The following is a 15,901-nucleotide window of genomic DNA, read 5'->3' as shown; positions in this document are numbered from 1 at the left end:
AGAACCTCAGGAGATTATGAACTTGAAAAGTAATGATCTGAATATGATGGCATAGTGACAGGATGTTGCATTCTTACAAGATAAATGAACAAGATGGGACTCAATCAAGGACTAGAAGAAGAGAATGCCCGATATGTAATGAATGAGAGTCATTCATTTAAGCCTTCAAAGAAATCACTTGTTTGGTCACAAGATAACACACAATATCATTACAATTTTACACACTTCAAAACAATTCAGTTCCTTCAGCATGTTGCAAATGATATTACTGTGTATAGCTTATTTTCTTTAAATGTTATTCATAAGTAGGGTGACCAACTTCTGATCACAAAAATACGGGATACTTGGTCACGACAAATTTTAGCGCAATTTTTTTGGACATGTGAATTCGTTGATGGAATGGTTTATATCAGCGGTTCTCAGCACTGAGCACCCTGGAGCTAGCTTCTCTTACCCGCAGAGAACACAGTGCACCATGGTGCACTCGTAGCTGCTAGCGGGTTTGCTCTCTACCTCTTCCTGCTGCACGACGGGGCACACGAGATGACTCCGCTTAACCTTTGCACATTTCAGCGAGTGCTGACGACCACTGGTTTATATTTTTAATATAAAATATCAATTTAACTATAATACAAATATGATTCAGGTCATAATTTTGAATACAATAATTAAAAAAAAAAAAAATACAATGTTTTCCTCAGTTTTAATGTATTTATATTTGCCAGCAAGATCTTGCAGAACATTTCATTTGTTATCCTGCTATGTAAATTGAAGAAAAAAAAACTTTTCACAATCAAATGTGCATACAGGAACACCAAAGATTTACATGATCACCAGAACTGAATTGTATTCATAGGTACCTATTGTTAATGTTAGTTTATATCAATACATATTTGGCAGGTATTATTATTAGGTTCATTAAAGAAATTGGTGATCATGACTGATAAAAAAATACAGGAGAATTAGGAGACCAATATGGGAATCGGGAGGATTAAAAAATATTACTTCGAGTAATTCCTGAAAAATATTTGAGAGTTGGTCACCCTATTCATAAGAAACACCTAAATTACATCTTTTAATATGCACTCAAATAAGATTGACTTCTTCACTTGTGCTTTTAGGCTTTCATTGTGAATATGTTCAGATATAGACTTTTTTGGGGAGTATTCTACCTTGTACCAAAACAACATCTTCAACATTTTGGAACTACAGTAGAACCTCTATTATCCGTGGTAATGAATAGGGTGGACCGAACGGTTAATCGAAAAAATCGGATAATCTGTACCATAAAAGATTTTCGTAAATTTAGTGAATAATATTTCCACTAATTCGTAATTTCGTCCATAGTCTTCTATTTAACACTCTAGGTAGTGGCTGAGAAATTCACTAATTCAAGTCTGGTTGTCAATGATGGGTTTTTAAGGGCCAAGGATACTACTTGTAATGATTGTCTCTGGAAATATATTAATAGTGGAGGTCTTGTGTTGTAGATTTACGTACTTTATACACATCAATCTCGTATTATGATGCGAGGTAAGCCACAGTTTCTCTTTCTCCAAACCACTCAATTGTTTACACTTTTTTATACTTGTCACAACAAGATTTCTTTTGACACCCATAGAAGACATTTTATATAGAAGTTATACAGTACAACAATTCGAACAGTATAACATACTGTGCAAGGATAAAGGCTTGTAATAACACTATATAGAAACAATAATGTGCTAATACAATGTACAGTAGTCTACTTAATATATTTCTGCAGAAAGAAAATCGAGAGGAAGACAGACGGATAATCCATCAATCGGTTAATAGAGTGACGGATAATCGGGGTTCTACTGTACACACAGGGAATTGACAAGAAAAATAATCTTCATCAGACTAACTGAAGGACATGATAATACTGGAAAACAACTGGCGAATATACTGTACAAGAAGATTCTCTGTGTTCTGTCCAACTGTCCATGATAAAATGCACTCTGCTTTCTTTGTGTGCATCCCAGACTTCAAATCAAGACATATATAATGTGCTTTGCGGTACTCATTGATGATCAATAATTTGAGAGTTATTAACGGAAATATATTTAACATTTTTAACCTTGAAACATTGTTATCCTTATGTTTATGATCTGCTTACCTGAATGTCCTGTGTTCCAGCACCTTAGCTCGATGTGCCATAATACTAAGTTTATGTAAACTAGGCTGCCGGTTGAATAACACAATATCTCCATCACGCAGATGTCTTTCTACAAGATCACCAGGCTGAAAAGAAAAAAACAATATTAATATTTTCAATACAACAAATGATGATATATTATAAAGTTTCATAAATCCACCTACTAGATTCTTCTGAAGTTATTAGAAATTATATTCCAGTATTGTTTTTTTACAAACTAAGTTATTTTGTATATTCAATTTTTCACCAGTATCAAGTAATTAAGCCAAGTATCTTCCTCTGAGAGATAGAAGATAGACAAAGATGACAATACATTTTGCATGTCATTAGATTAACTGACTGTACACATGATGCCAGTCATCGGAATCAAAGTATGTATTATACAAATTCATACAGAGATGATATTTGACCAAGAACTGGCTTCTGAAAAGAAATACATTTGGTTACATGAATTTAATTAAGGTTATGTTCATTAATCAGCTGAGTTTCCTTATATGGACAGCTATGGAGGGATTGCAAAGAAGTTATCGTCTCAGTTTTTTCTTTTTTTTTAGCTTCTTCTCTTTCTATAACTATGATAGCTGCCACTAATTTTCTTTTAAAAAAGAATGGCATTTCGCTCACTCAGGAGCACACTCATAACTGAATCGTTTGTGGTCAAATCGGGAAGTGAGTGGAATGAGCACTTCTGACACTCAAGAATGTACACTCCAGGAGTGCAATCAAAAGTGTGCATGTGTGGGGTACTTTACACAGCCCAAGCAGAAATCGAACCCATGCCTGAGCGCAACTCCAGATCGGCAAGTGATGTAGTAGTGTTGAGCATAACAATATTTCTAGTCCATCATCGAAATTAGGATTGCCTATAACCGAGTGTCATGTTAGCTAAGAGTCGAACCAAAGTTCTGCAGATAAGAACTATTACATGTGGAACACAAAAGGTTAGAAAGCACACCATTTAAAAAAAGCAGTGGCAGCCACTCTCAATCAAAACAAAGTATGGTAGTTCTAATCTAGGTATAGGTAAGAACTGAAATACTGCTAACCTTCAGTTCTTGCGCAATTTTATTCCTGTTGACAAATCTAAGTGCTTTCTTGAATGCCTGACCTCGCAGTTCCACAAAGTTGGCACCAGGATGCTTGTCTGGCCCATTCACAATCAACTCTTTCATCAGTTTCATATTAGCATTGTTCACTCTCTCTGGAAATGTCAACAATTTTGCCACGTGGATTGGGACTCCAACCTGTAATAACAAAAATGTTTATATTTCATTTTACACCCTTCAGTTAAGCTAACAGTTGCACAACATGACATTTCAATATGCTAAATCAATAAAGAAATACAAATGAAAGTTTTGTACTGAGTATACCACTGAAAATTTGAAATCATACAATATATACATATGTTAAACTCACGTCAGATTACTTACTTCTTCTATTTGGAGATTTGGATCAGGTGAAATAACTGTACGACTTGAGAAGTCAACACGTTTACCAGACAAGTTTCCTCGAAAACGGCCTTGCTTTCCTTTTAGTCTTTGTACTAATCCACGGCTAGATTTCTTTGGCTGTGAAACAATGTGAGATTTCATGTGAAAAACACAAACACAAACAAAAGACTTAGAAAGAACATTTTGTATAATTAGTATAAAAAATATTGCAACATGTATAAGTATTTATACTGCAAAGATTCATAACCAGCACCTATACATTTCATATATTTGGAAGTTTACAATTTATTACAGCATGCCAATTAATAACGAAAAATCTAAAATGACTTTCTAAGTGAAATTCTTATACAGAACTTAATTCATTTTTGAGTAATACGTTATTAAGAGTGAATAACTTCACGTATCTCGACTACATGAGAAATCAGATCTATTACAAATAATTAATTAATTTTTATTAACGGATACAACTTATTACATAACGAAATCTTCTTTGGTAGAGAAACAAGTGAAATTTAGACAATTTGGACAATAGATTGAAATAGATTAACAATTTGAGAAATTAAGTTTATATGAAGAATGATTGACTAGATTTGAAGTGAGGCTAAAAATGAAATGAAGATATCATGGCGGAACTCAACATTCTTTCAATTATTATTAGTTACCTTCCTCATTAACAATTCAGTTTCAAATAAAAACAAAGAACAAGCCCAGAAGAATCAGTGAAATCACGTTGAAGTATAATCCACAATAAAAGATCGTAACATAGGGAATGAAAATGCTGAATATCTTGCAAAATACCTTATTATAAAATTATAATTTTCCTGAAATTAAGCATTAAACAATAACCAAATAATGTTACGACATTTAAACAAAAATACAAAAAGAACAATAAAGAAATATATTCACTAAAATGTAAACTAGACTGAATACAAATTTTAAGCAGATTGTACAGCATGACTTTTTAATAGATTTAATATTCTGACAAGAGAACCTAGTATGCAAACAATTTAAAAAAAATATAGGTAAAATACTGTTATTTTCAGTTTACATTTTTAATAGACGCATTTCCATTCCACCTTATAACCCAGAGAGAAAAATATCTAAATTCAGCATTCTATTATGTTGTTGTTGTTTTCTAATGCCAGGTGTTTGACAATAAAGTCATTTGACCTCTTGCACTCCAATATTTTTCAAAGATATTATCATGACCAGCCACTGAACCACAGATTTTGGGGTGTTCCGAATCCATTTCTTGGTTTGAGTTGCACAATGGGCAGTTAGGGGACTGATATATTCCAATTCTCTGCAGGTGTTTGGCCAAACAATCATTGCCTGTTGCCAATCTAAATGCAGCTACAGACGATTTTCGTCGTAAATCGGGAATTAACTGTGGATTTTGATGCAGAGAGTTCCATTTTTCCCCTTGGATTGAGTTATCAAATTTTGTTTGTTGAAGTCTAAGTATGTAGATTTAATAAATCTTTTCACAGAGTGATACGTAGATTTAGTAACAGGTCTGTAAGTAGCAGTGCTGCCCTTCTTTGCTAAAGCATCTGCATTCTCGTGTCCCAGGATTCCACAATGGGATGGTATCCATTGGAATACAATTCTTTTATTGAGTGATATTAATTGAGAGAGCATTTTAGTTATTTCTGCTGTTTGAGATGAAGGTGTGTGTTTAGAGATGATTGATAGAATAGCTGCTTTGGAGTCTGACAATATAACTGCATTCCTAAATTTATTGATGTGGCATAGAAGATTCCTGAGACATTCACTTATTGCAATGATTTCACCATCAAAACTTGTTGTTCCATATCCAAGAGATCTATAAAGTGAGAAGAGACAACACATAACACCTGCACCGGACCTTGTTCTCTGGAGATCAACGATCCGTCGGTGTATAAATGAAGCCAGTTTTGTGGAGGGTACCTAATATTAATTGTCTCTAAAGACAATTGTTTCAGTATTGCACTCTATTATGTAATGTTATACAAGATACAATGTAATCTGTTTCTATACTGTAATAAAGAGAAAATCAACAAAAGATTTTAATCTCCCATTAATATTAAGTGTACACAATTAGTAATATAAAACTATGTAGAAGAATGTATTCAATACCTGCATATTAAGAGGTATGCCCGATGTTTCACTATTTGCATACAAGGCACAATGAAGTTGTAAGAAGTCCCAGTCTTCATTGATCATCTGTATTTTGGCACCTGACTGGCGATGTTTTATTATGACATCATTAATAAATACTATTTCAGATAATTTCATTGTGAGGTCATCCTCATTCCTGTAAGAAATTAAGAAATTGAAAAAAATAACAATTCTTAATAAGAATAACTTAAATCCTGAAACACTTCATGATTAAATACTAACTACATGATTCTATTTTGATTTACTACTGCATTATACATTTATATTACCTCTATAACATCTATACTCACAGAAAGTTATTCTTTAGAACTTTTATTATTATCTTCTAATGACTAGACAGAACCAATCGAAGATATGAATGAAGAAATGTCCACATTACCGTATGTCATGTTTACAACAATTACAACTTCCAAATTCATGTTAAGTGGGTGCAAGACTGCCCATGGAGTAAGTCCAGAAATCATGCTTGATTGTTTGATCACTTGGAAAAGTATTACAATTTTCATAATTAAAAAACAATACAAATATACCTTGTAATTGCAAAAAGATTAAGAATTGGTAATAGAAGCTATCACTACAGGTGTGGATAGTTTGTGTGCTGAAGTTGTAAGCCAGGTGACCCAGGTTCAACTCCCATTCCTCCCTGAACTTATAACTTGTGTTGGGTAAGCCTATGGTCATGGCAAGACAGGAGTTTTCTCCGGATATTTCACTTCCCCTGTGATATCCCAACAATTCCTCCATCACCATCATTCACTACGAGTTTAATGTAGATCCACCACCTTTGGTGAACTCTGGATAGTATTTAATGAACTAAGTAGTCTACCCTTCTTGGTACTAGTGACATCTATGAACCCAATCCTAATGTTGTTGACTATAGTTGCACAACATGTGTTCTCTCTTATTTAAACTACACATTTTACGTTAAAAATTGTTCTTAATCTGTATTTTTAAATCTCAACTACTGCAAAAATAAATGCATTTAGATTTAACAGGTAAAATAGAAAGTTTTTGAAGAGTCAATGACTTGACAACGCTGCTCCCTCACTGTCACATGTTAATGGAGTACCAGTCATCCATCACAACTCACTACTTACATCAGCCACTTATTGTATTTGTTATGCTTCCTGTGGTATTGTGTCAATGCTACTACAGTGAAGAGACAAAATTGTTTTCACCGTTACAATACATATCACTACAAAATAATGGCTGCAAAAAAAGAAAACACTTTATTCTCTTGCGGAAAAAGTTAATTTGCAAAATGGGAAAGAAAAAAAAACCTAGAAGACGACGATTGGTACTTAACTTTCCCTTAACATTTTCCATTTTTTGTACAGTATTATCCATAATTTACTTATTCTAGGTTTTTTACAAATAAACTGAATTTTTGAAAAAGTATTAAAGATTTTTTAAACAAAAATAGCATACCCCTCTTTAGTGTCAAGCATATTAGTCTACTTTGTTATTGTATTATATTTTGGATATGATGATGGTAGGTTAACGCAATTAGAATAACTCAAAATCATAGAATTTACGTGACTATGTTATAGTCACTATCAACAGCACTCCAATTCCTTCTGAATCAGATGGATGAGATGCTATCACGGAAAGAATCATCAGCCTTAGAAATCATGTCTATCAATTCATAACATTATTATTCTGTGTCCCCAGAAAAATATTAAATAGGGATTCTATTGTATTTGCACGTGTTATACAATGTAGCATATCCTTCTACATTTTTTGGAAGCACACAATGCCTGGTATTAAGATTAACAATACCTCTATACAGACTGGCCTCAAGGGCTAGTGGTCAGAGCTTCGATTCCCGGTTAGAACACAGGAATTTTTCCTTAAAGGGAATGTTCCTATGTTCGTCTATGGCCTGGAAATTAGGTTAGTCTTAGGCTTAAGACCTCTCCTGGCACTTTCTAATCATTCTATCATATCATCGGGGCAGCGTAACTCTGCCAACCGGTGCCCCAACCTCAGAAATGGGTTACAAATAAGTCATTACCAGGAGAGATCAGAAATGTCAAATGACAACCTGATAGCATTGGAGGAAAAAGCAATATCTCTGTACATGCTAACAAGAGGCAACATGTGGAAGAAGACCAATATTGTGACCTAGCTGTCTTTCACTCTGTAGAAAACTAGCTTCAGCTGCCAAATTAATTTAAAATTATTCAGGAATTACTGATGCTAAATAACAAAATTTTGTAATAGGATTTTTGCTTAAAATTTTAAATTTCGTCTTTATTTCACGGAAATATGTCAATTCAACAATTGCACTTAGGAAATCAGTCTATAAATTCAACTACGATATGACTGATGATCAATACATAGAATGTTATTACAAATAATTATGTTTCTACTCACGTTCCAGATTTTAAATCAGAAACAACAGATGGGCGGATACAAAGTGGTGGCACAGGTAGACGTGTGAGTATCAGATCTTTTGGTCGTCCACAAGGAGCATTCATGAGTAACAATGGTATATCTTCTTCAGGTATGCGCTCCAGGAGATTAAGAACCTCCAAAGGATTGAAAATATGGGCCAGTCCATTTGTAATAGCTGACTCTAGTTCTCGATTGTATTCCACCACGTCATTATATGCAGCTGCAACAAAACAAATAATTAAACCATAATAACAAGGCAAAAAGAAAAGAATGTTACTAACCTGCCTAATTATAACATCACTTAACTTTGAATGTCTGATGAGGCAATAAATGTATACCATATACAAAATGATGGTCGAGTATTGGATTTTAAACAATGGGAGTGCACAAGCATGCACAATTTCAGTTCCTTTCATTATTATATTCATATGTTAGTCTGTAACAAATGCACCAAAATTTATGTTTATCAAATTTTAATCCTTTCAAAAAACCTGAGTCAGTTTCACGATTACAGGAACATTTACACATACACTCATCCTAGTCCCTACTAGTACATGACATAACTCTTCACAGATACACATCATACATAGCGGGACCCAGTGAACCAATGTGAAACTTGGGGGGGGGGGGGGAACACGCACGCGTGGGTAAACACACACACACACCCAAATTTGAAAGGAAAAACCAAACTTCAGTTTTACAAAATAACTCACCTAGTGCTTCTGTTACCAGGGGATCCGTGCTCTTTTTAGAACGGAACTTCTCATGCACTATCTTGAGCAAGCCACATTTCTTCACTGTACCATTTAATTCTCTACAGTGTGGACATATTGAGATTTTTTTAGATTTGTCTAAAATCTGTTTGCGAAGAGCCTTTCGAGCCATATAGGATAAAGCAGGATTCATTACTTTCAGTCTGAGTGGCTGCTTATCCTTATCAGGCAGTAGAACTCTGGAGCATGACTGTAAAGAAATAAATTTCATTTTTATAAATTAAAGTTGATTGAAGGGCTCTACCTCCATGCCCCCCAAATGCCTTCATGGCATGTTACGGGGATCTTACCTTTTTTTTACCTTTACAAGGTTGATTGATAATTTATAAAAATTCAAATCTCAACTTCTATTTTATCACTTTTTATAAATGTATGAAAAAATGAAAATGAAACGAGATTTTTCACTTAAAATTTTTCAAATCAATAATGAATCATTCTTGAATAGAGTAGTACCAAGTATTATTGATGAATAATTTTGAAAAATCTCATATATCCTTCCTGATTGATCATAATCAAAATCTACAGATTACTTATAGGAATAAACTACTTCCTCATGCCAAACCTTTACTAAAGCAAATAACGTAACTTTAAGCAAATACTTCTGTTTTTGACAGTCTTATTAATCAATTCTGTTTAAATGTTATCTACCTGTATTACGATTTGCATAAACAGATTTTTTGTAAAAGTCAAAGAGATCTGAAACTTACAATACATCTAAAAAAATAAAAAAATAAAATACATTGGACAAATATATATATTCACCACTGTACATACCTTGCATATTGTTTGAAGTACAGACAAGACAGAACGAAAGTATCCCACGTGAAACACCGGAAGTTCAAGGTCAATGTAGCCATAATGACCAATGCATTCATTCAGGCCCTTACCACATGTTGCACAGTCAGCATCTTTTTGGTTTGTGCCCTGAAATGTAATAATATGTTGAAACTAAATATATATATATATATATATATATATATAATGCCTATGTGTCTCAAAATCGAAACATAAATAAAACATAGTCTTGATAGCTCTCTTAATCAATGAAGAATTATATTTGAAGAAAGAAATCATTTACGAGGGTGATTAAAAAATTATAGTAACAAGAGCTCTCGAGAATGACATATAATTACCCCCTCCTATTCGAATTTTCCACCAGGGACGCAGCAGCAGACCACAGCTTTATCACGCAGCCATTAGATGGCGCATATATTACATCAGATCCTCATAATATCAGTTGTAAGATTGCTGCATGCACAGAAACATGGTCAAATGTGGAAGTGCATAGTGTCATCCGGTTTTTGCATCTGAAGGGCACCTCACCTGCAGAAATTCATCATCAATTTGTTGAGGTATATGGTGTGAAACGGTGCTTCCAGTGGGAGGTACTGGACCAATTCCCTACAGCCCCAACCTGTCACCCAGTGATTTCCATCTCTTCGGACTGTTGAAGAAGCACCTGGGTGATAATCAACACTGGTACAATCATTCAGCAAGCCATCATGACATGGTTTCAGGGACTTGACACAGATTTCTTCTATGCCAGCATTGATGCCTTGGTGTACAGTTCGAACAAGTGTTTGGACAAGCATGGTGACTATGTTGAAAAGTAATGCACACCAGTGTTCTACTATTGTGTATCAGTATACCTGCCTGTCAAATAAAGTTTGACCATGAGAGCTCTTGTTACCTTACTTTTTGAAGCACTCTTGTACCTTCTATATTTCTTAAATGTTTCAGTCACGGCATGTGACATCAAGAACAAAATAGAAATACGGTTATAAGAGAAAAAAATGAAAGTGTAAAGATTGCTTGTAAACTATATTAAAAGAATTAAGATGGTTTATACTATTATAAATTAATATGAATCAATCTTCTTAATGTATTCAGCTGTTTGCTGACAACATAAAGTCCACTATAGTCCACTGTAGTATATTCAGTTGTTTTTCATGAGAAATGAGGGGTATTAATATGAAGAGGGTGACAGAACATAGATTGCCAAAGAAGGTGTATGAATGGATTCCAATAGGAAAAAGGAAGAGAGGAAGACCAAAATTGACATGGACACAAGGGATAATTAGAACAATGAAAGAAAGGGGATTGGAAGATGGGGCATAAGAGAATAGAGAAGACTGGAGAAAAGCTATAGAATCCTGAAAATGGATACAGGAAGATGTACTAGACATTGCAGCATGTTCAAAAATAAAGTTAGCGCCCCTAGGCAATTAGGCATAAATGATCCAAGCAGAAGACCATAGTTCTGTGTTGCAGCAATTCTTCAGGAAGTCATAAGCTTCAAATTTTTGTAATTGGAAAGGCCGAGAAACCACTGATACTAAAAATCTTTCAATGCACTATTACAACAAAACAGGAGCCTGGATAGACCAGGCTATTTTCACACACTGGTTTCATAAGAAGTAACCTGTCACTGATTCGACCAAAGCGAGTTTTCGTAAGGTTAAATCAGTCTCAGGTTAGGTTAGGTTAGGTTAGGTTAGTTTAGGCTTTTGATATGCATTGGAAGAAAGGACACATTCTTGGACAATTGTCAGTATATGCAAGGCATAGAAAAAGCCTAAACTAGCCTAACCTAACCTGTCACTGATTCGACCTTACGAAAAGTCGCTTTTTCTGTGTGACCAGTAAGAAAACACATGAAAATGAGATGTGATGTATGTGCTGCCTCTCACGTGCCGCCTACCTCTTCCACCTCTACAGCAGCGATCCCTCCTGCTCGCATCACTCCACCAGCCCCCACTTTCACAGCAACTTTTGGCCCTTATTTTGGCCTGAAATTTGTGCCGGAACTAATTTTTTTATGATATTTATGACTCGTCTAGGACCCAGGAAGGTAAATATATTTGTACCTTAATGGGGTAACGTTATAGTAAAGAAATACCATATTGAACTTTTTCATATGATAGAAATACTGTCAGTTTTATACTCCACTCTCACAGGAAAGTATGTGCACTGGACCTATACTGAGAGAAAAGGCAGCATGAGGTTGCTTACTACATAATTACCTAGATGGTTACTGGAGTGAGCCATGGTTGCATTCAGCCGGGACAGCACTAAGGCAGCAAAAACAAAGAATGCCTTGCTGACTGACAGCACTTTGACTTCGTTGTAATAGCAGTTGCCATTGTTCGTAGCAATTTTTTTTTCGTGCTCACTCAGCGAAGGAGCAAGGGTGTGATTGTTTGTAAACACAGCAGACATTTTGGAATCGGGTAATTCAGCCCTTCAAAGCTGCTGTCACTCATAAAAAATTAATAGTTTAGTTAGCACTGTTCCAGCTGAATACAGCCAATGTCTTTTGGATATTTACCAAGGTATTTCAAAAGCACCTGAACAGAAACAGTACGTACCATTCGTCGATCCAATACTCCATATGGCACAGGAGTGCGCTGCGTGTCTTGACTATATAAATTTTTTGCAACTACATGAATATGAGCTTGTTGCTGAATTTGTTGGGGGCTGCCTACACCAAAACACACATGGGAACTGTAAAATAGAAGCAAGCAAATACCACAAGTTTGTTATAATAACCCATTAGAAAAATCAAAAAGCTATTCATATTGTAGGACAGCAAAATTAAGGCCTGCCTTCATTATTGGTTCTGATTTTCAACTGCATTTCAACTGGGTATATTTATTGACGTATCAGAAATTTAATATTAGCAGCCATGGTACACTGATTGTATAAAATCAGAATGGATATTCTTTTCGGAACTATCGTAGGTCTATAATGTAACAGTCTTCGCCGAAACATTAAATGGATACCTTTCAGGTCAATGTAGAGAATCCAACGCCCACTGAACGAATATTTCACTGCCAATGTTGCACTATAATCGTATATGCAAGATAGGCTATAACAATAACCTAAACTAACCAAACCTAACCTGTCAAAGAAGCAACAAGTTATACTAAATATGTGTAAAATTGGCCTATGTCTCTATAGTGGGCGGGACATACGTAATAATGACCGCATGTATTGCCGATCCCGCTACTCGTATCGATAGCCATTTGGTGGAAGTGGATCGTAATTCCAGTAAGAAAATATGGCGACTTTCATAATAATATTTAGTTCGTTCAGTGTATATTTTGTGATATATTAAGTGTGTTAATGTAGTGATAATTCCATATACATATACTACAATAAGAATTGACATGTGTTGCGGCTGTGATAAAAGTGTGCAATATTCGTTCAGTGGCCGGTGGATACTCTACCTTGATCTTTATTTATTTTACGACCCTGTTATCAACATTTCAGGTTATTTAACATCTGAATGAAGTGAAGGTGATAATGCCGGTGAAATGAGTCCGGGGTCCAGCACCGATAGTTACCCAGCATTTGCTAATATTGGGTTGAGAGAAGACTCCAAAAAAGAAACCTCAACCAGGTAACTTGTCCGGAATTCGAACCCGGGCCACCTGGTTTCGCGGTCAGACGCGCTAACCGTTACTCCCAGGTGTAAACAAGATAATTGCTCTCAGTGAGGTATCCGTATACTGAAATTTTCCCCATTAAATAAATAGAAATGTATATATTAGGCCTATGTGACAATTTTCATCACACTATCAACTGAGAAGGTACTTACATTTTCCTTGCCAAATTTGTTTCTCTATATTGTTCCTTTACCATTGTGGCGTTTTAATTAATATGCTTGTTCCCGAACGTTACATCACCAACTTATACTTGACAACTTATATTCCGTCCTCATAACACACCATAACCTCATACATTCTCTACGTCCACCATCGTTTTACAAAATACACACACATTACATCAAACCAGTGATGATAAGTTCTTTTTGGCAAAATGTCCCTTTTTCTTCACTTTAATTTACCTTTTAGAGAGCAAATTTTCCCTCAGATTTTGATTAGTCAAGAACAATAACCAAGAGAGTCAAAATTGGTAGAACAACAAATCCAACACATACGCAACCCTTTTCCTACCGATCTAGGGGTGAGGCAGAAATATAGCCTATGTTTATCTGTTTACAACACAGGTTTTTAACAGGGTGCCACAACCAAAAATTCTCGCAAAGTCTTTTTATGGTTTCAATAATCATGGACATAGTTCATATTAACACCACCAGAGTGTGCGCTGGCTAGTTAGAACGCGGGAATTTGAACTCTGAGAACAGTGAGTTAGAATGTAATGTCCACATTATTGTTTTAAAGAAAACATAATTTAGATTATAAAATGGAACATTTCGTTTGTTTCCTATAATTTCCGACCAATGAAGCAATCGAAGGTAATTTAAAATAATGCATTTTAGTTATAGAAATGGTTGATTATCAAAATAGAAATAGTAGTAGGGGAATGTGACGTATAAAATTGCAAAAAAAAAAAAAGTCCAATTCATTCATTCATTCATTTATTTTATTCCATAGATCTTACATGAGCAATGAAGTTTTAAGATGTGGAACATGTCAACATTTTACAATATTACAATTACAATTTTTACAAATTTTTATAGTTTTACAATTTAGTAATTTTCTACAATTTTTACAATTTTGTACAATTTTTTTACATTTTGGCGAGATATAGTGAGATGAAATGAGGTCCGAGGATTCGCCAAAATATTACCCGGCATTTGCCTTTTCGGTGGGGGAAACCTCGGAAAAACCCAACCAGATAATCAAAACAAAGGGGGTAATCAAATCAAAGGGGTTGATGCCAAGGACTCGCCATAGACCATCCGGCTTCAGTCCCACGGCTGGGGAAAACCTCCGAAGAAACCAAAGTCCAAAGGGGAATCCAACCCAAGCCCGAACGCAGCTCCGGATCAGCAGTCCAGCGAGTCTGCCGACTGAGCTACATCGATGGCTCTACTAAAAGTATACAATACATAGCCAATCAGATTATTAAATTTACAAACGCAAACGATCATTCATAAGTTGAGCTATATTATAATACAAAACAATTGAAGGGGTTAGTGGAATAAGGGGCTATCCCACATTTTGGTAAAAAATGAACTAAATACACATAATGAAAGCTGAGTCCATCTACTGTTAGTTTAATGTGCTATTTAAGTAAGGGAAACCCCGTTTTTAAAATAAATATGAACATATGAAAGGGCTTTGTAAGTTGTATCAGAATTCTGAATGGAATGAATATGGCGTTGATACATATGGCGGTTATTAATCACTACTTTCAATAGAACACCTCCAACTCTATTGACTTATTATTAGCGGTACTTTAATTACTGATATGAGGCCTACACACCGTTTCTGGTTTCCCGGTACCACATTTCCATTGTCATTACTCATTTCTTGACAACTTGCCATTTTACTGAATATAAAATAACAATGTTCATATTTTTGTCACATAGGCTGTTCATTATAAATAGTAACTTATCATTTTATTTACTTCTCTTTCTCATCTAGGTGATGAAGGAATGGAAATGAATCGTCATCGTCATAGTCCTTCTGTTGGGGTCTTCAACAATAGTTTCAGATGTTCCAACGGGTTTATCCTTCATGGTAAGTAGCAAAAAAATCTGTCTAGGTATTCTGGAGCATTCTATTCTTTTTACATGTTATTCCTCTTATAAGCTAATCCAAAAGACGTGACAATAAAACAATGTGCATTTCATATTGCTTGTTCTAAATTATCCTTTCCAAAGTACATGAAGATAGGACCTATGACTCAATACCTAACAATGACTGGTAGATCACTTTAATGTTTTCTTCACTCACAGGCGTACTTGCCATGCATCCGAAATCATGATTAGTAGGGAATGGATTTTTATATAAATATACAGTATAATATGTATGTATGTATATATATATATATATATATATATATATATATATATATATATATTTGTATATATATAAAGACTGTAACTAAGACAAAAATTCCGAACCAGAACATGGTAATTTGTATATGAAAATGTATTTCACATAAAAATAACCTACATGTTTTTGCAATAT

At 34.8% G+C, this 15,901-nt stretch overlaps 1 protein-coding gene across 1 annotated transcript in view; it reads right to left on the bottom strand.

The window, feature by feature from the left end:
- Positions 1-13,749, bottom strand: part of Polr3A (RNA polymerase III subunit A) — a 44,736-nt gene extending 30,987 nt beyond the window's left edge. Inside the window, exons 1-9 of the mRNA XM_069817376.1 lie at positions 13,558-13,749; positions 12,326-12,461; positions 9,732-9,881; positions 8,898-9,147; positions 8,164-8,404; positions 5,746-5,923; positions 3,607-3,744; positions 3,223-3,420; positions 2,138-2,262 (exon numbers count right to left, since the gene is read on the bottom strand). Of these exons, the coding sequence (XP_069673477.1) occupies positions 2,138-2,262; positions 3,223-3,420; positions 3,607-3,744; positions 5,746-5,923; positions 8,164-8,404; positions 8,898-9,147; positions 9,732-9,881; positions 12,326-12,461; positions 13,558-13,601 (1,460 nt within the window). The 5' untranslated portion in view covers positions 13,602-13,749. The remainder of the gene's footprint in view (positions 1-2,137; positions 2,263-3,222; positions 3,421-3,606; positions 3,745-5,745; positions 5,924-8,163; positions 8,405-8,897; positions 9,148-9,731; positions 9,882-12,325; positions 12,462-13,557) is intronic.
- Positions 13,750-15,901: the final 2,152 nt, after the last annotated feature.

This window comes from Periplaneta americana, chromosome 17 (genome assembly GCF_040183065.1).
Source record: "Periplaneta americana isolate PAMFEO1 chromosome 17, P.americana_PAMFEO1_priV1, whole genome shotgun sequence".
Lineage (NCBI taxonomy): Eukaryota > Metazoa > Arthropoda > Insecta > Blattodea > Blattidae > Periplaneta > Periplaneta americana.
The sequence above is the reverse complement of the archived record's forward strand: the minus strand, read 5'-3'. Positions and strand labels throughout refer to the sequence as shown.